At 43.0% G+C, this 23,989-nt stretch overlaps 1 protein-coding gene across 1 annotated transcript in view; it reads left to right on the forward strand.

Moving 5' to 3' along the window:
* Nucleotides 1-17,488, forward strand: part of Faxc (failed axon connections homolog) — a 64,641-nt gene extending 47,153 nt beyond the window's left edge. The window contains exons 5-6 of the mRNA XM_004645923.2: nt 11,014-11,130; nt 16,710-17,488. Of these exons, the coding sequence (XP_004645980.1) occupies nt 11,014-11,130; nt 16,710-16,999 (407 nt within the window). The 3' untranslated portion in view covers nt 17,000-17,488. The remainder of the gene's footprint in view (nt 1-11,013; nt 11,131-16,709) is intronic.
* Nucleotides 17,489-23,989: the final 6,501 nt, after the last annotated feature.

Below are 23,989 nucleotides of genomic sequence, written 5' to 3' on the forward strand. Positions count from 1 at the left end.
CTCCTTCTGTTATATCCCTGTGCATACCTTTATCTTTTTCCAGATTGTGAACCCAAATGGTACAACTAGTAGACATCAGAAAGTGGTCAGAGTTGATGATCTTAATTCTGAGATTTGCGCACAAGGGCAGTGACTAACCACCGATATAAGATAGTGACCCTCATAGTTGAAAGAACCAGCTATGAAAGGATTTTGGAATGTCCTGGGAATATTAACAAGAGCTCTTTAAAGGCACTGACCTAGTGTATATTTTATTTCTGCCAAAGAGATTCTCTGAGCAGCAGCACAAGATGAGACCTTCCCTGTAGCTTTGCTCTGTGGGAGAGTCACCTGTGGTCAAAAGGTTTAGCAGGTGTGTTCTTTGATGGCTGACTCCTAAGGTTACTGTGACCTCCCATGCTTTCTTTGGGGAAATCACTCAAAGTTTTTGTTTCTCAATTTTCCTTCAAGTTAATTAAAGGTCTGAGAGGGACAACTTGAAGAATGAATGTACTCATATCGTCTTCACAGAAGCTATCTGCTTATAAATCATATCAGTGCTCACAGGGTTCTCCATGCAGGTGAAACATTTAACTGCTTTTTTCTTGGACTGCTAAAAACGAATGTTTGAAAATCTGTTGACTTCTTTTTCATGTCTTCTTGAACCTGTATTTTCTAGCACAGCTAGTTTTGTCTGCCACAAATAGTATTGGAAAATTTTGCTAGATTGCAGAGATGGAGCTGAACAGTGGAAGTGGGGGAAAGAATTGGTAAAGGAGGAAGGAGCCACGCTTCAGCGTTCATTCCTGTGAGTCTATAGAACAGAACTGGGAGTTCTTAAGAGATGCATTTTGTCTCATAATAATGATCTAACCACAGAATCATCTGTCCTGCCTGAGAAATTCTGAGGATGTTTCTACTTAGGCTAGGGATGGGCAGTACTTGGGAGGGAAGCTGAAGGAGAAAGTTCTACAATAGGAGAGAGGACAGGCTGCTTCTGTCTGGAAACAGTTCTTTGTTTTGATTATTGGTAATGAGTGCAGGTAATTCCTTCTTTACATTAAAATGCCACCTGACAGTTTGCAAAATGCTTTCATTTTATACTTTTTGATCCTTGGGTTGCTCTTCATTCAGAGAAAGGATGAGTAGCCAGGTGTGGTGGCGCACACCTGTAATCCTAGCACTCGGGAGACAGAGGGAGGAGGATCATTGCAAGTCTACAACAGCCTGGGCTACAAAGTGAGTTCAAGGCCAGCTTGAACTGTATAGTGAGACCCTGTCTCAAAAAGACGAAAAATGGGGATGGGGAGATAGCTCAGTAGAATAAACGCTTGCCTGGCAAGTGCAAGGGCCTGAGTTTAATCTCCGGTTCTGGGGAGGGGGGTGGGGAAATAAAAAAGATGAAAAAAAAAAAAAAACAAAAGAAAGAAAGAAAGGAAGAAGGATGGACTAAAAGTAAAAAGGTTTTACTTGTCCTCAAGGGCCTTAAAAGCTATTTGGGATTAAAGTGCCTGCAAGCAGGTGCAGGGCCTGGGGGTTCGATCCCCAGGTCCTGCCATGCCAGTCTCGCCCCCAGAGCACACTGAGACTGCGATTGAGACTGCGTGTGGTGGCCGGGGAGATGGCTCAGTGGAGTAAGTGCTTCCCTGGCAAGTGCAAGGGCCTGAGTTCAATCCCTGGTTCCGCCCCCCCCCCCAAAAAAAAAAGAGAGAGACTGGGCGTGGTGGTGCATGCCTGTAATCCCAGCATTTGGGAGACTGTAAATCAGGAGAATCACTAGGATTCAATCTAGTAGTGAGACCCTGAACACCTTGTAGACCCTTCCCTAAAAATTTAAAAAAAAAAAAAAGCTATTTGGGGAAATAGTCCCACACAGAAGTAGAACCGCAAGACGGTGTGTCTGGAATACCTAGACTCACAGTTCACAGGGTGTGGGCCCTGGAACGGCAGTGTCAACCCTACCTAAGACCTAGTTAGCAATGCAGGCTCTTGGGTTGCCCTCTGTATTTGCTGAATTGGAGGTTCCTGGTGGGGTATTTATGCGTTGTTTTGTCTCTGGTTTTTGCTAGGGACTGAGTCTTGGTGTCAGACGCATGCTAACCACAAGCTCCACTGAGCTCCATCCTGTCTGCTATCAGTGTTTTAGAAAAGATTTTCAGAGGATTGTGAAACATGCTGTGGTTTAATAGCGCCTTCTCTTTAGTTTAGATTAAGACTCCTGAAACTTTAACAGGCATAAAAATCATCTGAAGCATCACTGATCAATGTGTGGTTTAAGAATAGCAGGTTCTCTAGGGGATTTCTTTCTTTCTATCTTTTTTTTTTTTTAAAATGTATTTAGTACAGGGTCTAGAGGGTCTCACTACATAGATCAGACTTGTAGTGATTCTCCTGTTTTCAGCCTCCCACGCACTGAGATTACAGGCCTGCCATCACGCCCAGTCTTAACCGCTTTCTCAGTGTGCCCTGGGGGTGGGGCTGGTCCCTGCACGCCAGGGATCAGGGATTGAGTCCTGGTCCCTGTGTCTGCCTAAGCAGGATGCTTTAGTCTGCTGAGCTATCTGGCTAGCCCTATCTCTAGGAGATTTCTATGGCCCTGAAGTTTGAGAATCATTGCCCAGAAAGCTTGTTAAGTATGGATTCTTTGATCTTAATCCTAAGTATTGAGTTGACAGCGCCCAAGAATTTGAATCTTTCAGTAACTCCTAGGTGCTGCTGGTACTGCTGGCCCATTCTCTGAACAGCCATGCCCTAGCACTTTACCTCCTTGGGGTTCAGCAGAGGAGTGGACAGTGAGACGGTCTAGTGGCCCTGGGGAAGCCTTCACTGAGTAGAGGATGTGGGTATTGATCTGAGGCTTAAGGAAATGGATGGGCTTAGGCTGGTGGAAGGAGGCTGGGTGGGTGCTGGGGATGGTTTGATCCCCACGTGTTTGAAGCCCAGCACATTCACAGGGTAGACTTGCCTGTCTGTCTTGGCTTGGAGAGTGCATATGCTGTTAGCTGTCATGCGCCCTCCCTGTGGAAAAGACTTAGAGTCAGGCAGCAGGCAAACAGCATAGGGTCTTGGGCACTTCCTTAGTGGTGCTGTGTATCCCCTCCCCCTCGAGTGGGACTTGAAAGGCTGTGTGGCTTTCCACGTCCTCTCCAGTTCCCTCTGCTTCCAAGCTCCTCAAACTCAGTTTGACTCAATGAGTTGGGTGGAGGCTTCAGGATTGGATTCTTTTCAGGCTCAGTGTCACATCATTCTCCTGGACAGTTGTATGGTTTTGTCCTCCCTGCTTAACCTTCCCCCTCCTCTCTTGGCCATTACCTCAGCCTACACTGAGGGGTTAAGTGGTAAGTAAGTGGGGGGAGGGCCTTGGCTCTGTGCTCAGACCTCTTCATCCTACTCTTGTCTTTGTTGCGCTCTGGTAGCTGCTGCTCAGCCCTTTGTTGCTGCCCCAGTAGGAGAAGAGGAAAACACTGTGGGAGGAGCCAGAGGTCAGGCTTAGTGGGCAAGACAAGCTGCCTTGGGATAATGGACTCCCAGTGATGTATGGTAAGTGGAGTTGCTGTGAGCTTAAGTCTGGAGCACAAAGAGCAGATGCCTATCAGGCCCCTTCATGTTCACAATTCATGATGCCCTGTTCAGTTTTTGGTCTTCCTTGGATGCTCAGTGACCTTTGCATCTACCGTACATCCTTCCTTGTGGAGAGGACCTGCCTAAACTATATCGGATTCTAGAAATGCCTACGACCAGCTGTCCTTTCTTAGCCCCCTCAGTAGAGCCAGCTTCCATTGCTCTTGCCATGGGCTCCCTTCCTTCAGCTCATGTGGCCCTTCCCTTCTCGCTGCTTGGTCCCTGTCCTGGTATTTCCTCATGGCCTCTACCCCCTGGTGAGCACTTGAAGAGGTTTGTAAAATCTGCTGTGGGCTTGCTTTATGGTTGTTGAATGCGAGTTCACCCTCACAGGCAGGAAGGCTCTGTGCCCTTGCAGGTGGTGTTCTAGGGGGCTGGCCTCTGGGGAGGCATGTGTCAAGGAGTGTGTGCCCTGGGCCCCATGCTGCTCAGGGCCTTTGTGGTTTTGACATTCACTCTCCCTCACCAGTGGCTGGGAGCTCACACTGCCAACCCAGAGGCTGTCAGGGAGAGTTCCCGATGCTCAAATATCTCTCAGCTGCTCTGTCCATCCCTGTGGAAGTTGCCAGCACCACTCATCTGCCAGAATTGAGCCTTTAGGTGCGTGCCTGCTCCTTCAGCAATGCCCCAAGTGTTCTGTTTTTGTTAAACACTTCTGGTCATAGAATTTCCAACTACTTGGTAAATTCTGGGAGTGCTACAGACTTGAAGCCTTTAGCTTTAGTTTCTGTCTCTAAACAGAGCCAAATCTAATTCATTTCCCTTTCAAAAATGCTTCTTGCTGAACTCCTGAAGGCTAAAGGTGGAACAATTTGAGCAACACAATAAATAATGAGAGTGTTGGATCCTAGCCCATAGAAGAGGCATATCCATAAGCGCATACTTACATGAATAAATAATTGAATACATTAGGAAATGGGGATGGAAGGACAATAGAATTCTAATCAATACATGTAAAAGGAAAGAGAAATATAAAATCACAATTAGGCAAATGCCATAGCAATAATTATTTCCAATATCTGCTATGGGTGCTAAAATTAGTAGGCCAGGGTTTAAAGAGAAACATATCTGTACAGTCCTAAAGTATCTTTTTTAAAGTTACTAAATACAAAGGAAAATGTGTACTCATGAAGAAACCAGAATATTTATTATGGGGAAACCTGTCAGATGCCACTTTTACCATGTGGCCAAGGCTAGCTTCGCCTGAGATAAGACATAATTGTGCACCACTTCGTGTGATGCGCACCAAGGACATTCCTCAAGACTCTCCAGACAAACAGAACCAGCAGGAGATAAAGGTAAAGAAATTATTATAAAGAATTAGCTTATGTAACTAGGGAGGCTGCAATTCCCAAGTTTATCCAGAAACACTCGCAGACACACTTAGAGGAGTGTTGGAACAAATACCGGGGCTCTGCGTGATCCAGTCCAGCAAGGACATAAAATTATCTGTCTGAGAAGGATTCATCATTGCTTCTGTGGATTTGTAACAAAGCACGTGACCTCATCTACTCACAAGAAAGCCTTAGGCGAGCTCAGATGGATGGGTAGTTTATGAACTAACTGACCGATCTTCTTTCAAAAGAGTAAGCATATGAAACACAATCACTGAGATGCTCCTACAAATTGAAGAGTAAAGAGCTAGGACAATTAAATGAAATGGTCAGAGCCCAGAATAAAAAGGATACTAGTTAAATAAAATTTGAGTGAATTCTATAGTTCAGTTAATAGTATTGTATAATGGTCTGTATCCTACTTTTCATAAACGTATTGTGGTTTTATAAAATCTATGTGAAAAAAAAATCTATGTGTTAGGGGAAGCTGTTTGAAGACCACAGGAACTGAACTATTTTTGTTACATTTCTGTACATCTCAAAATAATTCAAAATGAAAGTTTAAATAAGCTTTGTGTTATTGGATACTCAGAGGACTTTTTAATGACAGGATATTTTTATATTTTCTAAATTTATAACTATTCAGTATCTGTGTATACACATAGAATTTTGTATCACTCAACAATTTCCATGTACTCAATTCCATCCATATTTTCTTTGCAGGCAACTTTTAAACTATTTCAGGTTTCTGCTGCTCTTGTTCCCCTTTATTTCATATTCCATCATGACCACCATCTCCTTCCGCAGACTTGTATAGCCAGCTTGCCCGCTGCTCCCTGTGGCCTTTGCCTCTGAGGTGATGGTGTGTGACATGTGATAGAAACAAAGAGCTCTGTGCCAGGGGCAGCAGATCTGGTGCCAATGTTCTTCTTGGGGGCCTGGTAGCAGTTAGTTCACTCCCTTCCACTTTCAGGGTTCTGGGACTAAATGTTGAATTTTACCTAAACACCAACTATATGCACTAATTGATATATGGGTTCAAATGATGACACATTTTATGATTAAAATTTTTTTTTTTATCAAGGTCTTTGTGCCATTTTTCAAAAGTTTTCCAAATGTTTTATCCATTTGTATTGTTTCATCTTGTACCCAAAGTCTTTGGTTTCTGCAACAGACCTCATGATTGGTACTCTGACATTTCCCTAGGGCTACTTTTTCTTAGCAATTGAAGGAAATCAACTTTCTTCTTCTTTTTAACTTACTTTTGGTCAGGGATCCATTGTTACTTTTGTTTTTTTAATTCATGTTTTCTCCTCTCTAAAGCAGTGGTTGTGGAGCTTCTCAAAATTACTGAAAATCCATTGTAGTTTCCCTTCTGTGAGCTGACCTATGCTTAGGCCATGAGTGGGTGGAGCCCTGACACAGCCCACAGTTGGGTCATTTCAGCAATTTGTGTTAAAGGAATATGCCAGTGGGTGTATAAAACCCACGTCTATTCTTTAGAAATATTTCTATTGATGAATTATTAATTTTATGATTTATCTTATTAAACAATAAATACTTAACAGGAAACATTAAAAATAGATTTTTAATATTTATAGAGTTTACAAAGCATCAAGATTTTTAGTATCAACTGTGTTTTGGTTTATAAAGTCTAAAACAATACAAATAGACTCCTATATGAACCACAACAAAATTACTAATAGAACACTATAAAATAATCTTTACTTCAATTGTCACACCTAATGTAGCCAACAGCAGATTCCATATTCATGTATTGCTTACACTGACAGCACATGTGCTTAACTTTTTGGCCTACAAGAATTAGGACACACTTGACATCTCACTGGTCATGCTGTTTTTCTTATTATGTTAGGTACTGTGAAGTTAACAGGCCCATAAAATATCAACAAAATAAAGTATTCTTAATGTGTATTGCACATTTAGAATAAACATTAATATTTTCACATCAGCTCTTGCTTACAACACCTAAAAGATAACATCAAAGTAAATTCCTATTTGAGCTACAATCACAGTACTGGTAGAGCTCTACAACAGAAATAATCTTTGCTTCAACTGTTATACCCAAGGCAGTCTTCACATATAACAACTGTGTATTCCATACATGCTTCTCACTAACATTGATAGCACATGGGCTTAGCTTTCCTGTCTTTTGTAGCACATACTTGACATCTTGCTGGTCTACTGCTTTGTCAGGAGCTTTTTAGTATACTGTATGATGTACATCTAGCGGAAAAATAAAATACCAAGAAAATAAAAACTCAAATATTTTATGAGTTCTTAGAATAGACAGCCTCATTTTAACAGCAGCTATGTTGCTTACAAAACCTAAAAGATATCATCAGAAGTAGACACCTGTGTGAACTACAATGTAAATACAAATAAAAGTCTAGCACAGGAATAAGCTTTGCTTCAGTTGCCACGCCCAAGGCAGTGTTCCCATGTGAAAACTGCCTCTTCCAAGCACAAGTCACTTACACTGATGGAACATGTTTTGTTCTCCTGTCCTCTTTGTAGGACACGACTCACATCCTTTTGGTTTTCCTGCTGTCTTAGGTCTTCGTGATGGCTGCGTGCTCACCTGTGAGCTTACCAGTGTGCTCCATAATTTTTTTGCCTAGTTCTCTGGGCAGAAACGTTTTGCTTTTCCTTTGTTATGAATGTCTTATGAGTTCCAGTCCCAATCCTCTAGGAAAATTTCTCCATGATATTTTACACTTGTTTTTTTTTTTTTTTTTTTTGGGAGGGTAAACTATCAAACTATTCATGCCACATATGTTTAGGATTGAGAAAACACAACCACTGGCCAACGTTTTATGTTTTGTGTGACATCATAGTCATGCATAACATCAGTAACATCTGCTCCACCTTTGGCTTTGTGGTAAAAAGTTCATCTCACGCTTCAATTTTGTTGAGGGTTCTCTATCAGTTTTTCCATCCTGGTGCAGTGTTGATGTCAGCGGTACCAGTTCGTTTCTCTTTGCCTTATACAAGGCCAGTGTTAAAATATCTTTCTGAAATCCAAAGATGGGGGCTGGGGAGATAGCTTAGTAGAGTAAGTACTTGCCTGGAAAGCACAAGGTCCTGAGTTCAATCCCAGTACAAACAAACAAACAAACACAAAACAAGACAAAACCACCACTGAAATCCAAAGATGGTACTATATAATTATCTGTTTTGAATTGCAACATTTCATTGGGAATTTTGTGCTTTGTTCTTGCATGTATTTCCTAGACGAGACAACCTGTGCTCTGGTAGCAAATGTAACATCAATCAGAAACTGATGAATAAATAGCCAAATGTCTTATTCTGATTAGCTTGGGAGGAGCACTAAGTCTATTCACAACATCTTTTGGCTGATTACTGTACACATAAAGACCTGGTGGCTGAGTTCCAGGATAAATTTGTAAATCAAAAGTATATGTATTTATATTCAGCAGGGCATGTATTTTTACTACTATAATTTGAAGGCATTTATCTATTTACTTTTGCCTACACTGCCTAAAGGTATAGCAATCAGGCTTTTCATGTGCCATTGTACTGAATTGGGCTAGTTTGGTAAGAAAATCAAAAGAAAACTTAAAAAGAAGTCTTAAATGCAAGGAATCACTAATGGGCATTTCATGGGTAAAGCTCCCTTGTTGCTTTAGCGCTTCTGGACACACCTGGCTGTTCACTGCCACATGGGTGGATGCTCAGATGGCTCTGGGGTTCCCCAGGCACAGCTGTGGAGAGCCACACCTGCATCCTGTTATAGCAAATTAGATGCTTGCAGAACAGAGTAGTATGGGTCTCTCTTACCCTCAGGAATACGTATTCAAAAAAAAAAAAAAAAAAAGCTACACAGACTTTTATGGGTAAAATCTTGACTTCAAACTTTTGCCCATGTGTACACACCTTGCCACTCATAATATCAAGGGGTGAACACAAAGATTGCTTTCTGTATCCTTTAACTACAGCCACTGAGACACAAAACTGGCTACTATTATGCTAAAGCGCATAATTTCATTGGACAAGAATGAAATGGGTTATAGTAACCCAGAACAATATCCCAAGGGTAAAGGACTTTGGGTCAAGTGGCAGCTGCACCTCTCCTGCTATAGCAGACTGGCCTGAGAACTCCTGGGAGGCACCTTTGCAGTTGATTGACCCAGGAAATGCCAAAGGGCTCTAACATGAATGACTTGGTTGTCCTCAGAATATTGTCCTACAGAGGGTACTTCTTGGTTCCTGTGGATTGAACTGCACAGGTGCTTTCTAGTGTCTCTCCACTACATCTGTGCCCACTGTCTGCAGCCCTTCCACCCCAGCCCTTCCACTTTTCTAACTACCTCACCTCGCTCCCTAAGAATGGGCAGACAGCTCTAGGTGCAGTGTGTAGAACCACGCCATTCATGCAGAGTATGAGAGCTTGTTAACTAAAAATGAGAAAGGATCCACTTTCAAAGAGCTTGCCATTTAGCTGGAATGATAAAATCTGCAAACACAAAGCATCCTGTGGTGCTCACTTCAGCAACACATATACTAAAAATGCAACCTGGGTACAGTACAGTATTGGAGGGAAAGCTGCATAAGGGGTTTGAGAGGATGAGACAGGATTTTTTTTTGTGTGTGTGGTCTGCTCAAGTCACCTCAGTTATTCTTAACAGTTAGTGAATCTCCCTGTTTTATAGTCAGGAAGTTGAGTTTAATGTGTATTGTATGTGCAAGAGTCCTGTCATACGTGCATCAATGAAATTTGAACTCAAGACTTCATGAACTAAGAGCTTTTTTGCCAGCAGCCAGAGCAGACAGAAAGCTTTGAAAGGAGGCTGTGGCTGACCTTGAGGAATTGAGCAGGTAGAGGGAGGGGGAGAGCACACACAGGCTGGGGGCAGGGGAGGAGTGGGCATGGTGTGCGCACAGGTGTAGCAGGGGGAACAGAGTGGCAGGTGTCCTCAGGTTTGCTAGAGCAAGGGAGGAGCGCGGGGTCCCGCTGGGACAGGGTGAAAGTGACACATACGGAGCCTCACTTCCAAGTTGAATTTGGACTTTATTTTGTAAATGCTGGAAAGTGTGTGTGGAAGGGAGTGACAGATGAGGTGTTCAGGAGGGGTGTGGAGGGACTGGAGAAAGGGAAGGGCTCTCATCTGAGGAGGGGAAGACTGTCCCCCAGCTAGCTGGGTCAGGTCCCTGGCGCTTTGCATGTGTCTGTCACTTTGTCCCCACACTAAGGCTAAGGAATAGGTACTTCTGGTGTCATTTCCACTTCATGGATAGGAAAACTGAGGCTTTCAGAGGTGCAGCAATGGCCAGATGAAGGATGTGGGCCAGGATGTGGCTTGGACAGGGTGAGCCTCACTTGGGCTTCTGCATGTCACTCCAGACCGCTGCTCAGGAGGCACTTTGGAATAATTCTCATTAGTTGGGTGTCATAGTGCAGGCCTGAAATAAGTCACTAGTAGTAGATATGGAGAGGTGGGTGCAGTGTGAAATACCTTGGCCTGGTGGCCTGGTGCCAGAGAGGAGTCCAAAGGCTCCTGGCTTCTCTTTGCCTTTTGAGAACTTGGCACGACTACAGAAACTCCATGGAAAACCCGGCCTCCAAACTTCTGAGGCAGTCTAGGCTTCTTATTTCTCTGAAGGGCATGTTTTAATGTAGTCACAGGAGCACTGAGGTTGAGGGTGTTCGGCTTGTGTTACTTTTGAGATGACTGAAGCAACTTCCAGGTATTCTGAGGCATCATATTTTAATTATTATAGCTGAAGACAGTAAGGCTTCCTGGAGGTCATTTGGCCCTATTGGTCTCTTGTTTCCGTGAACACCCTCTCTCATGCTTGCCTGGATATGTTCCCTGTTTTGCTACCCTAGGTTGATACATCCCAGAACCATTTAATTTTCTTTTCTAAGTTTGTTGTGTTTTTTCTTTCTCATTGTTGTTGAAAGCCATGCATGTATTTTGACTCTGTGAATTTTTGTTACACAGTTAAACACACATATGAGGAGTATGCTGAGTGCTGCTATGCTCATACACACAGCGTGGCCAGCCCAGTGACCTCTCTGTTCTGTCTGCTGCAGGTGATAAGAAGTACATCATGGGGCCCAAACTTTCCACTCTCGACGCCACTGTCTTTGGACACTTGGCACAGGCAATGTGGACCTTACCAGGGACGAGACCTGAGCGGCTGATCAAAGGCAAGCCCTACAAACCTCTGCAAGTTTTAGGAGTTGCCAGGGCGGTGGGCAAGGGTGACATGTGCGTGCGCAACTCTAGGCTGATCCTTTCAGCTTGGCTGTGTTCAAAGGCTGTGGTAGCTGGGGCTAGGATCGGCTTTCTGCCAGCTCCTTAGGCAGTGGGATTGGATAATCATTGTAAAGTAGGGTGTGAGTGCCACCTAGTACCCTTGTTCTGATGGCTGTCTTTCAAGCAATGGTAGCTCACCACTTTCTGGTATATCCAGTGTATAGGCAGCAACCAGGATGAGGTGGAACCGAAGAAACCCCTGCCCATTCCAGTTGCTCCTTTTGAGGCTGAACTGGTCTTAGATATTCTGCGGGGAGTTACATTTGATTGTATCACTTGATTTATGTATTTGATACAGAGTCTCACTGTGCAGCTTGGACTCACAGTGATCCTCATATTTTCAGCCTCCCCAGGACTAGGATTACAGGTGTGTGCCACCACACCTGGACTCAGTGGCCTGCTCAGTGCACCTGGGGGTGGGGCTGGTGTGGCATGTGGTGCCAGGGATTGAACCTGGGTCCCTGTGCTTGCCTAAGTAGGCACTTAGTCTGCTGAGCTATCTCACTGGTCCTCATTGTATCACTTTAGTTCAACTCTTTTTGCTACTCCAATAAGGGGAACTTTGGATCATATCCTGAGAAATGATATGATCATATCAAGATTGTAGGAAAACTATCAACAAATGCTAAGTCTGATGCCAATTATTACTAATACAGTGTACTACTGACATATGCAAAGAAGCCTGAGCTCAGCATATTTTTTGTGAGATCTTGGCTGTAAAGCCTGCCAGAATAACACTTCTTGACTGCTGTCAGTGAGGTAAAAAGTGGAGGCAAATGGACCAGGGCTAGGGTATGAGCACAGGCTGGGGTTAGGGTGGCAGCCAGGAATAAAATTTGTGGTGGCAAAAGGGCAGGGAACATCAGCTCACCTTGGGTTGATGTCCTGGGACTCCTATCTCTGTAGGCACATCTCCCTCTGTGTGTGTGTGTGTGTGTGTGTGTGTGTGTGTGTGTGTGTGTGTAGGGCAGGGTGATGTAGGCATTGGCTGGACTCTCCAAGAGGTGGCAACTATTGAAAGTGATCTTCAGGTTAAAGCGGCATCTAAGCCAGCATGTGAGGCTCATGGGTCAGTGTGTTTGGGGAAGGCTACCGGGAAAAGGTAATCAGGGTTGGTGGGATGTGGGTGGGGTCGCAGGCTGAAAGGCACAGAGCTGCTCTTAACAGTGCTGGATGGGAGGGTGGGTGCATGGAACCGAGGCAGAACAATACGAGAACTGGAGGTGGCGGCTGGTCCTTAGGGGGTGCTGGGGGGGCGGGAGGAGCTTGTGTGTGGACACGCCCACTCGGCTTGGGAGGAGTTCACACCTGGCCGAGGGCAGTGCGCTTCTGCCCCAGACCCCGTTTTTCATGGGGTTGGGGCTCCGGATACATTAGCAGACTTGGCTGGACTGGATCAGGCACTGACCGACGGTCTTCCGGAAGGCCAGCTGAGTGGGGCGAGGGGCGGCACACACTGACATTTAGTTTGATCACTTGGTCTCTGTGAAGATGTTGTTTTGTGGTTCATTGGAATTTTTCTAAATTATTTATGTTATCGTGTTGGTGATGCTTGTAGCATTTAAAAATTATTTTCCTTTTATCTGAATCAGGTTTTCCATGTTATTCTAAAAGATACTGATTCCCTGTAGTTTATTTAGAACTGTTCTTTCTTTCTTTCTTTCTTTCTTTCTTTCTTTCTTTCTTTCTTTCTTTCTTTCTTTCTTTCCTTCCTTCTTTCTCTTTTCTAGACAAGGTCTCACTATGCAGTTGAGGCTGGCCTTGACCTCACTTTGTAGCCCAGGCTGGCCTCGAACTCTCAGCAATGCTCCTAATTGAGCCTCCCAGTGCTGGGGTTACAGATGTGTACAGCCAGGCCCAGCTGCGCTGTTCTGTGTATGCTCTTTCTATTATTCCCCCCCTTCAGTACCCCCACACCTCCTTACACACTCATGTGTACACACTACTCACAACTGCTCACACATTGCTGGGCACACACAGGCCCAGCACAGGTTTATACTTACACACATGCCTCTCCACGGGGCATGGTCCTTTTCCGTGAAATATTTAGGGATCTCTTATCAGTAGTACTCTCAGACTAAATAGGATCTTTGCTCAAAATGAAGTATATTTTGTTAATGCATTTATAATTTGTCTACTTCTGTTTTACTTCCTGAATAGATTTAAGGAAGTCAATGTTATCTTTGGAGAATGATCAGCATATCTGGAGAACTGATTGTGGGTCTCACCCTGAGACACATCTGGGGAATCTGACACCATCCTTACTGGGAGATTTTGGTGCACGTTGAAGCTGCATCTGCAGTCCTTACTCCCCTTTTTAGTTTTTATTGGAAGATAGAGTCTTGAGTTGCTCACTTGTGAACCTTCTGCCTCAGCCTCCCAGGGTCCTGGGGTTGAGGCATATGCCACCAGGCCTGGCACACCAGATAATTTTTTTTTGGTGGTATCAGGGATCAAACTCAGGACCTTGTGCTTGCCAGGCAAGCACTTATTCCACCGAGCTATTTCCCTGGCTGAGTTTGATTTTTAATGATGTGCCAGTGACTTGTAGTTCTCTATTAGCACTGGTGCAGCATGGTTGAGTGAACTCAGTAGCCTGTCTCTAGGTCATTCTCTGCTCCCTCTAAACCTTTCAACAGAGCTGCTAACACAGCCAGACTGGCACTCGACTCTCAGCTCCTTTCCCTGCTTCACTTACCTCGGATCAAGACAGAGCACCGCTGATCCTGCCACATGTATGGGTACAGGAATGGATATTAGTTGCTTTGTTCTAGCCATTATTTACAGAGCTATCTCCCGGCCCTCAGTTTACTTTTTATGTCTCTTTGGCTTTTGTGTTAGATCCTTTTCCTTGCTCTTGCTATTGACCCCATATCTTTTTCCGATCTTTGGGTACCTGTGACTGGCAGCAGTGCCCAGGAGGTGTTGCATGGTTATGCTTGGAGTGAGCAAAGATGTAAAGCTTCCCCCAAAGAGCGAAGCTGTTGGCTTCTCAGCTTTGGCCTCCTAGGCATGCATATAAATATCTTCTGGTAGCAGGCAAGCAGAATGGAAGTTTTGGTTGTCATTTGAGACAGAGTCTAACTATATAGTACAGGCTGGCCTCGAACTCGTGGCGATCCTCCTGCCTCAGGCTCCCAAGCCCTAGGATTATAGAATTCGAATTTAGTATCTGCCCTGTCTGGTTCTGAATGATATCCTATATAGAATGAGTTCTTCTCAGCAGACTAAGCACCTGCTTTGGCAAGCACAGGGACCACACTTCGATCCTGAGTCCCCATGCCATGCCAGCCCTGCCCCTGGGGCGTACTGAACTGGCCACCACATCCAGGCATGGTGTCACATGCCTATAATCCCAGTTGGAGAGAGGCTGAAAACAGGAGGATCACTCAGCTGTGTAGTGAGACCCTGTACCAAAAACATAAAAAGAAAAAAAATAGAATGAATTCTCAGGTAGAGTGATCTAAGATGAAAAACAGCGGTCTGCAACCAGTATATTTCCACTGGTTTACAGGACCCATGAAGGAGAGGGTTTACTTTGTCATAGTGGTAAGGATATGCTCATTAAAGAAAATAGCAATCATGTTTTGAAAAATTTTAATGACAAAGGGAAATGTTTAAAGTAATATTACAGGAGATAGTAGGTAATAATAGCAATAAATAAATAAATAAATAAATAAATAGAAAATAATCCTGAAACAAATTAGTCCAAAATGTTAATTATGATTATCTTGGATTAATGAAAACAGTTTGTTATTTTTTAACTTCTTTATGTATTTATATAGTTTCTATATACAAACTTCTAATTTTCTAAAAGGAAACTATATTCTTTTCTTTAATAGAAAAAATAGAGTAGTTACAGACTATAGTAAACAGAGATATTAATAAGGAAACATGAGATGACATGTTTTAGGAGTTTGGCAAAAACAAATTAAAACTATAGTGGTCCATATAACAAAATTCTTTGAAATTACCCTGGTTCTAATAGTGCAAAATTTGGATATTTATTGTGTGTTGTTAAGTGGAAAAAGGACAACAGGAAACAGATTGTATAGCAAGTCTTGTATAGCAAATATAAATACATGTAACTGTATTTGAAATATATAAATTCCTGGAAGAATATAATTAAACATTTTATGGAGGATGGGATTATTGGTCATTTTTTTATTTATGTTTTTTGCTTACCGGTATTTCCTCATTTACTGAAATAAAACAAGAACCATCAACATATGAAAGTCATACTTACATGACTTCAAAGTATGCAAAGAATCTTTTGGGTTGATGATGTCCTATCAGAGGCAGGGCCAGATGATGGAATTTGTAAGCAATGTTGCCCCCTGGTGGACCAAAGGCAAAACTCACCTTTTTCTTTATTTTTCATTTAAAAATAAGGAAATGAAGTCCAAATGTTGAGTGATGTTTGGTAAACGCCTAGGCAGTGTTAGTGATGTCACAAAGTGTTCCATTAATTCACAGGGAAAAGCAGTATTCTAGCGGTTGATTTGGAACCCATTTTGTTTAATTTTATTTAAAAGCTTACAATACTTTGGTTTTACCAAATGTTTTTGCAGGACAAAACATTTTTAGCACCCAGCCTATAGTAAAGTTACAAATAATTGTGGAATGCATGCATACTTCTGGCTAACTTAATGCAGCGCACCAATCAAGTCGTTAGTTCTCGATATGTAAACATAAAATGCTTCATGAAACCAAATGATCGCCATTTATCTGCCATTTTGGATACACTGCCCCCTACATCTTATCACCATAGATGATTCATTCAGTCGGTTTACTGAACTGAACTTTTCTGACTTACTCAGTGCATAATAAACTAAGTACATTAGCAGTATCACTGTGGGAAACCCTGTGAATGTCTCTTCTACCCTGTTCTCCCGCTGCCCAGGAAGCTCAGGGGCTGGATGTCTTACTTCAGATACAACAAACTAGATGGCTTGTATGTCAGAAAATTTGACTCCTCCAGCTTTTGCGGAGTGTGGGCAGGTTCTGCATCTTGTGAGGACCTGTGTCCCGTGCTTAGGCCACAAAGGCCCTCTCTTAGCATCCTTACAGCGTGCAGGGGCAGGCGGTTCTCTAGCACTTGCTTTTGCTTGCTTTCTTGCAATTTTATGTATTCAGTACAGGGTCTCACTATGCAGCTTGGACTTGTAGTGATCCTTCTGTCTCAGCCTCCCCAGCGCTGGGATTACAAGCGTGTGCCACCACGCCTGGTCTTGGAGGTCAAATCCGTGCGTCCAGGGCAGGGCCGGTCTAGCACCTGCTTTCTTCCACATGATTCCCTGTCATGAGGGATTTGTCTGTGCAACCTACGCACTGCCTGAAGGCCTTGCATCCTTTTGTCACCTTGGAAGTTGAGGCTCCAACACTTGAATTTTAATGGGACGTGGACATCTCGACCATTTGGTGGTTGCCTTTGAGAATAACTTCGTCTTCTGTTCCCCTCCCCGTGCAGGTGAGCTGATCAACCTGGCCATGTACTGTGAGAGGATCCGGAGGAAATTCTGGCCCGAGTGGCACCATGATGACGACAACACTATCTACGAATCCGAGGAGAGCAGCGAAGGCAGCAAAACCCACACCCCGCTGCTAGATTTCAGCTTTTACTCAAGGACAGAGACCTTTGAAGATGAAGGAGCAGAGAATAGTTTTTCCAGAACCCCAGACACAGACTTCACGGGACACTCACTCTTTGACTCTGATGTGGATATGGATGACTACACAGATCATGAACAGTGCAAGTGAGCCCTGCCTCGCCGACCCTCTTCCTCCAGAGCCGCCACTCCCTGGGGGTGCTCCAGTTTCCCAGGTAGAAATCCATCTGCACTGGGAAGAGATCTTGGGGCATGGCCCACATGCTAACTGGACTGTGGCCGCCTTATTTCATTTTTGTACAAACAGAACATAGAACTATCCGATGCCTCCATTTAAATGGCTCCCATGTTCAGCAGAAGTCAGCATGGTTCCTGAAATCCATTTTTGTTTTCACTGAAAACTAATATTGTGTGCTGGAGCAGGTAAATGAGTGGGTTGTCAGCTGGTAGTATCTGTCCTGGTCCTCCTCACTGAGGGCTTAGGTTATGAGATTCTTGAACATCCTCCATCCTCCAGGATATGAGGTATGAGGGACATCAGACAACGTGTAGGAGACAAATGTCCTGTGATGGCCACTTGTACTCTATGTGTGTATATTGTATGTTGAACATAAGTCCAATAAAATCCACAGATATTCAATGAACACCTACTGTGTGCCAAGCACCGTGCTAGGTGCTAATCAGTTTAAGTTTTATTCTAAGCCTTGCCAGTGACTAGCTATGTGATTGGAGGCCAGTCCCTTAACTATTGCGTGCCTCATTTCTCCCACCTGTAAAGTGGGGATGACAATACCCTCCACCTACCTACCTCACAGGGGTGTTGTGGGGATTCATGCGGTCACATTCCTCTGGCTCTTTCAACCTCTTGGAAGTGTTGTGACAGGAACACAACACTTAAGTCTTTATTGTGCTTCATTTGTGTGAAGATCTGAAGGCAAAGGAATTTGCTCTCTGGGCTACGGTGATCATAGTCACTGGCAAAAGTTGAGCAGATGAGGCATACACAGGGCCACCATCAGGACTTTGTCGTTGTCGTTATCCTACAGTTGTTTTACAAAAATGTTTCTACTGTAGTCTGAACTCATGCTGGAATGTTGTTCTTTGTTATGTCCTGGATAAAGCTCAGGAATGTGGGGGAGAGTGCTGGAGTGGAGAAGGGGAAGTATTCAATTGATTTTTGCAGGCAGATGCATGCCAACTTTTAATGTCTTTTTTTTGAAAACAAGCCTTGTGAAGACATATTGAAAAGATAGACTAGGATGAAGGTAATGCTACTTTACCAAAACACTCTCTGCGGTTTTGTAGCTACAACTCTTCTGGCGTTTTCAGCTGTTGCCAAGTGCGAGCTGGGCGGTGCTCAGAACGGATCGCAGTGTTTCTTAAGGATCTCCGACCCTCACCCTCCTCCCTGGCTCTACACAGAGCTCTGGAGCTGTGCTTCTCCACAATGAGAAGGCGCTCTTATCTCTGAAGATAGTTATTGTTGTTTTAGGACATTTTTTTGTTGTTGTTGTTTTGTTTTAGGACATTTTACGAGGACATTTGGGGTGAGAATCCTATGTGATGAAGGGACAGGAGAGCCAGCTTTGAAATTTACAACTGCAAACAAAGCTGCTTGGTTTTTGACAAAAGGATTTTTTTTTTATCATCAGTTAGGCTCTCTCTCTCTCTCTCTCTCTCTCTCTCTCTCTCTCTCTCTCTCTCTCTGCAGTCTCAGTATGTACTCAGGCTGGACTTTGACTCACTACATAGACCAGGTTGGCCCTAAACTCTAATGATCCTCCTGCCTCATCCTCCTGAGTACTGGGATTACAGACATTTGCCATCATCTCTGCCTAAGAGGCATTTCTTAAAAGGCAAAAGCTTCTGAACAATTCCTGTACTTCACTTGAAGCAAAAAGAAAAACTTTTTTGAGTATAGCTCTTGTAAAACAATCTGGGAACAAATGCTGAAATATTCTAAGCTCAAAATTCTTATTCCTCAGAAAGCTTAGTTGCTCATATTTTATTAAAACTATACCTATTCAAGGGGACTTTCTGATGCTTACCATGAATAGGGTAGAGAAGATAAGCATAAGTAAGCCTGTCTTCAGCTTTACATAGTTTGGGATGACTGTTTGCCTCTACTCTTTTTAGAAAGTTTGTTTTAAGGCAGAAGTAGCAGTTCTGTGACACTAGGGACTCTCCTGATCTGCAAATGTGGGCATAATGAACAGGTGGACTATGGACCTGGTTGCATGAGGATTGAGTTTACCTCTTCTCACCCTTGACTGGAAAGAAAGGGCTGAAATTTTGTTCACTATATATTTTTTACTGTATAGTACTAAATGAGATGGATTTTCACTGTAAGAATCATTGAGTGTATGAGGTATATATGTTTTTAATCATGCAGTACTTGGAGGGCGAGGGTGTAGAGAGCCAGTGTTCCATGCGAACTGCAGGATAATGCATTCACTCAGGTACCCCCTTCAGGGATGCGAGTGGATATTATGAAGACCGAGCACTCAGTGTTTTGTAGGCACAGACTTGACTTAGAACCCTACAATCTGTGTCAGTCATAATTTCCCAGTATGGTTCAAGAAAAAAAAAATGGCCAAGACAAAAATACCATGGTTGGAGGCTTTTTTGGGAGGGCTTTTTGTGGGGTTCATTCTTAAGCTAACCAGACTAGATGTGTTCCCCAATGTGATGAATAGGTGCTACTTATAAGACACAGAAACTAACAGGAAACTGGGGACTCTCTTGGTTACTTGGCTTGCTTGTTCAAGTTCTGATTTCTTTTTTATTAGAAAGTAACTTAAGGAGATATGGTCTTTAACAGATGCTTTTGACTGAACAGAAGTTTCATGGGTCACATGCTCTTGAAAAAAACCTTTTGTTATAAAAATAAAGTCTTCCTTCATATCTACCTAGCATCCCACTTATCGGGATCAGCAGACAGCTGTTATGTGCTTTGCTGCCCATCAGAACGGATAGAAGGACAGGATAAATTTCAGCAGGGATGGACTCCCTGCTGGACTTTGCCATTTTGCTGTTCTGTAATTAATTGTGAATAGGCCAGGGGCTTCCAGAAGACTTAGAATCAGTGGAACTTGAGCCACAAGTGAAGCCTCGTCCTCGTGTGAGCCCTGCCTGGGCATGCAGACGTTTTATGATATGCTGTAGTGAGAGGGGTAGGGCTCAAGGAAAGGAGCCGCTAAGGTTGCAGGCTCCTGGGTCTTGCCTCGCTTTCCTCGGGAGAAAGTATACAGTCATAGGCATATGTGGCCAGCTCACACATCCACTCTAGAAAGCCCCTTCCAAAAGAGCCTGTGGCACTTCTCCTGGCTGTGACATACATGTAGGACCCAAGGCTGAGGTCTTCCAAGTTGCCCTAGAAAATTCTTTTCCTTGTGCCACGTGGGCTTGATTTCTTCATGAAACTCATTGTCCTGAGGAACCATCCATGCCCCTGAGTGTGCCTGGAATCCTTCCTCACTCCCACCCCTCCCATTTAGGGAGCATGGTCCAGGCCAACTCCAGAAACGCATCTTCGATGTTCCTTTCTTGCACAGTACTGCGAGGCTCTGTGAGTAACAGCAAGATGAATTCCCAGATCCCCACGGCTTCTTATTCGTATTTATCTTTTGCCTAATCCAGTCCAGATTGCTTATTTACTGAATATTTACCCTGGATTGACTCCAGGATGCACACTGGGTGTAGCAGGGTAACAGAGCGGACGTGGCAGTCTGACTTACAGGAAACCTTTGGCAGAGTCTCCTCTGCGAGTCTCTTATGTGCTTGATCCCAAATCCATCCCACCCATCACCACTGGAGTAATCTTTTTCTTTTTTATAAAAAGGTCTCTGGCCCCTATGGGGCATACCACTTTCTCAGATGAGGAATCCCAGGCACCTCAGGGCCTGGTATTGTCACTTCTTTATTCTCTTCTGTCCCGTGGTTCCCTCTGGGCAGAGTGCTCCAGCGCAGTGGCTCAGCTGTGTGCCGGTGGCTAACCACGCCTCAGGGCTCCTCACCTCGCTGCCTCTGCGCATGCTTCCCCCTCCTGAACCGCTCCTGTCTCCTTTCCACTGGCCCAAATCAGACCCATCTCTTAGGGCCCAGCTTCATCAGTTCCGCATGAAGAATTCCCAGCTCATTACCATTGCTTCCTCTAAAAGCAAAGCTTTCACCATTTCTTTCCCTGAAGGCTATGTGCAAAAAGTTTGCTGAGAAAGTGGGCCACATACTCTAAAGTAGTTGTTTTCCATTTTGGCAAGGATTCCACTGATAATCGAATGAAAATCCCATACCTTATTCCCAGAAAAATGCCTATATGCAAATATCTAAAGTTGTACATATAAATTCAGATTTAAAGATCTGAAATTGCTCATGGATTCCTTAGGGGGTTCACGGCCCCGAGTTGAAGACATCTTATCCTAAAGCGTCTTTGAATATTCCTGTTGCTGCTGTCTCTTTAGCCTCTAACATATGTACAGAGGAGAAAAATTGGTATAAATATATGACTTGCAAGCACAAGTCATTTCCATTATTATCCACATTGACTATGGGTTAAAAGAGGAGGAAGAAAGTGCTGTCTTATGTTGTATGAGAAAATAACTTTGTTTTGACAGATTTGGTATTTTGAAAGTGATGGGGATTTATAGTCATCATCTAGCTTTTAACCACCCAAAAAGTGATTGGTCAAAATGAGTTTGGGGCCAATTGAGCTGCATGTCAGCCCAGAAGCCTACCAATGCCTCAGGGAAAGGTGGTCAGTCTGCAGTGGAAGGTGGGAGCAAAGTGGCTGGGTTTGCGCTCACAGGAATAAGATTTGTGTAATCAGATTTTCGTGCATTTATTCATTCTTCCATAGAACAGTTGTTGAGTATATTTTCAATGAAAGGACAGTGACTTTTAGTGATAGAGAATGACTCAGGCAATTCCTTCTTTTTTTTAACCCCAAGATGTTTAATTTGTGGACAAATAAAGAAGACCATTGAAATAAAAAATTAACTTATGGATGTGGTCTGGCCAGCACCAAACTCCTGATTGATTGTTTTAGCAGAGAAGCAAATCATGTGGAGTGAAAGATTAATACAATACTTGGGAGTTCTGTACACAAATAATTTCAGCAATGATCTTGATAGCCATCTTACATATGTAAAAATCCTTTTGTCCCTTATTATAGCTTTAGATATCTTGGAACATTCCATTAACTGTAGACATATACATATATAGGTGTATAACTTTATAAAAAGTAGAGTTACTAAGTATAATCCCCCTACCCTACAACATCAGGAAACATTTATTTTTATTTGTTATTGATCTGTGACTGTAGAATGGTTTTCCTTTATTAGCAATATCTTTTTCTTTCTGTAATACTTTTATTTTTCAAAAATTACTCCATCACTTTTAAAAACTAACATCTAGCTTTTGAATTGCCGTATTAATTAGTGGTAGCTAAACTGTTAACAGAGAGAATATAATTATTCGTAGGAGGGAGAAAAGATGAGTGCTGTATGTATTTACCATCCTCTTCCTTTTAAAAAAGCAATCTGTGGACTTTTCCCTTTAATAGTTGTTCAGAACAGAAGTGAATGTTCTTTCAAATTTCCTTCCACCCCATCCTCCCAAAACTCCAAGAGATCATGTTTGGCTTATTATCCTCCCCATGATTGTATTTTTACCTTTAATTGCATGTGATTTTTTTGCACCAATAAGGCTAAAAGTAGTGTTCAAATGTCTGAGGGAGCTCTACTTCAGCAGGAGTGACATGTTTTACTCCTCTCAAAATGATTTTACCTCCAGTAATAAGACTCATGGGATCGGATCATGCTTACTGTAGGCTATGCTTTCCCCAATTATCTACATGGCACTGGATGTGTGACAACACAAACACTGACATGGGTGACAGTTTCTCCATAGTCACGGTTGTAAAAATGAGACACTGAGTCATTCATGTAGGAGTTTTAGGATTTCACTGAGTGGGAGGAAAGAAGAAAACAGCAACAAATATCAGGGCTTCGAGCAAACATGTGATTTGACTGTGTTAAAAATGTGCTAGGTGTGGGGCAAGTATGTTTGCTTATGAACATAAAAATGGCCAGTGCAGGAAATACTGAGGTACATTTATCACTACCTTAATTTCCATGCTTGTGGCCTGAATTGCCCTGTCAAAACTAGGCCTGGGGATTTGCAGAGCAGCTCAGAGTGCTTGCCCCAAGAAATTTACCCCTTTGATTTTGTAACTTCCTTCTTGTCTCTCAAAAGGGATCATGGCACCGATGTTTTATTTTATAAAGAAAAAATGTACAAAGGATTATGCATTCTACTTTAGAGAAGGGTTTCTTTTTTCTTAAGTGTTTGGAGACCTCTCAAATCATCCCTATTTAGGCAGTGGTCTCTGAATCTTTGTGCTTATTCATGTATCACAAACCTTTCTGTGCATGTTCCTTGTTGTATTTTTTTATGATATACACAAATGTATATATATACACACACTGTTGTGTATGTATATACTGGTCTACTATTATAAGATACACATTAAAAAAAGCCATAGCCAGCAGAGAATTTTAAAAATGCATATTCTTGGGTACTCAATGAAGTTTAAGGGATGGTGCAAGGACTATTTACTGGTAGCTCCCAGAGGCTGTAGATGATTAGCGAGTCTGTAACGTGTATGACCAAGTGAACAAAAAATAAGCATGGACCCATGACTTTAGTTCAAGGTATTTATTTATTTTTACTTAAGACAGGTATTTGTGGTTAGGGTTAGGGAAGAGTGAGCAATTAGTTGTAACTTCTATGAGCAGTCCTTTTAATTCTGTTTTTGGGACCACTTGATTCAGAATGCTTTGAAAGTTCCTGAAAAATTTCACAACATTGATTGGAGCAAACCAAGAAAGGAGGAGGAACACAGTAACGCGAATGCAGGAGTATGGCCACAGAATTTGCACACCAAGCTGAAAAGCACGTTTTGGTAACACCTGGTAATCATCATTTCATGATGATCCATCTTCTATTTGTTTATAGCCCTATGTATCCAAATATGTGGGAGATAGACAGATTTATCTTCAGGTATCTGAGATAGCAAGGGCCCATGTTGGCATGATTTGAACCCAAATTTCAGCTGTGTGGGGGCGGTTGGTGGACACTGCCA

Source organism: Octodon degus, unplaced genomic scaffold (genome assembly GCF_000260255.1).
Source record: "Octodon degus isolate 3935 unplaced genomic scaffold, OctDeg1.0 scaffold00244, whole genome shotgun sequence".
Taxonomy (NCBI): domain Eukaryota; kingdom Metazoa; phylum Chordata; class Mammalia; order Rodentia; family Octodontidae; genus Octodon; species Octodon degus.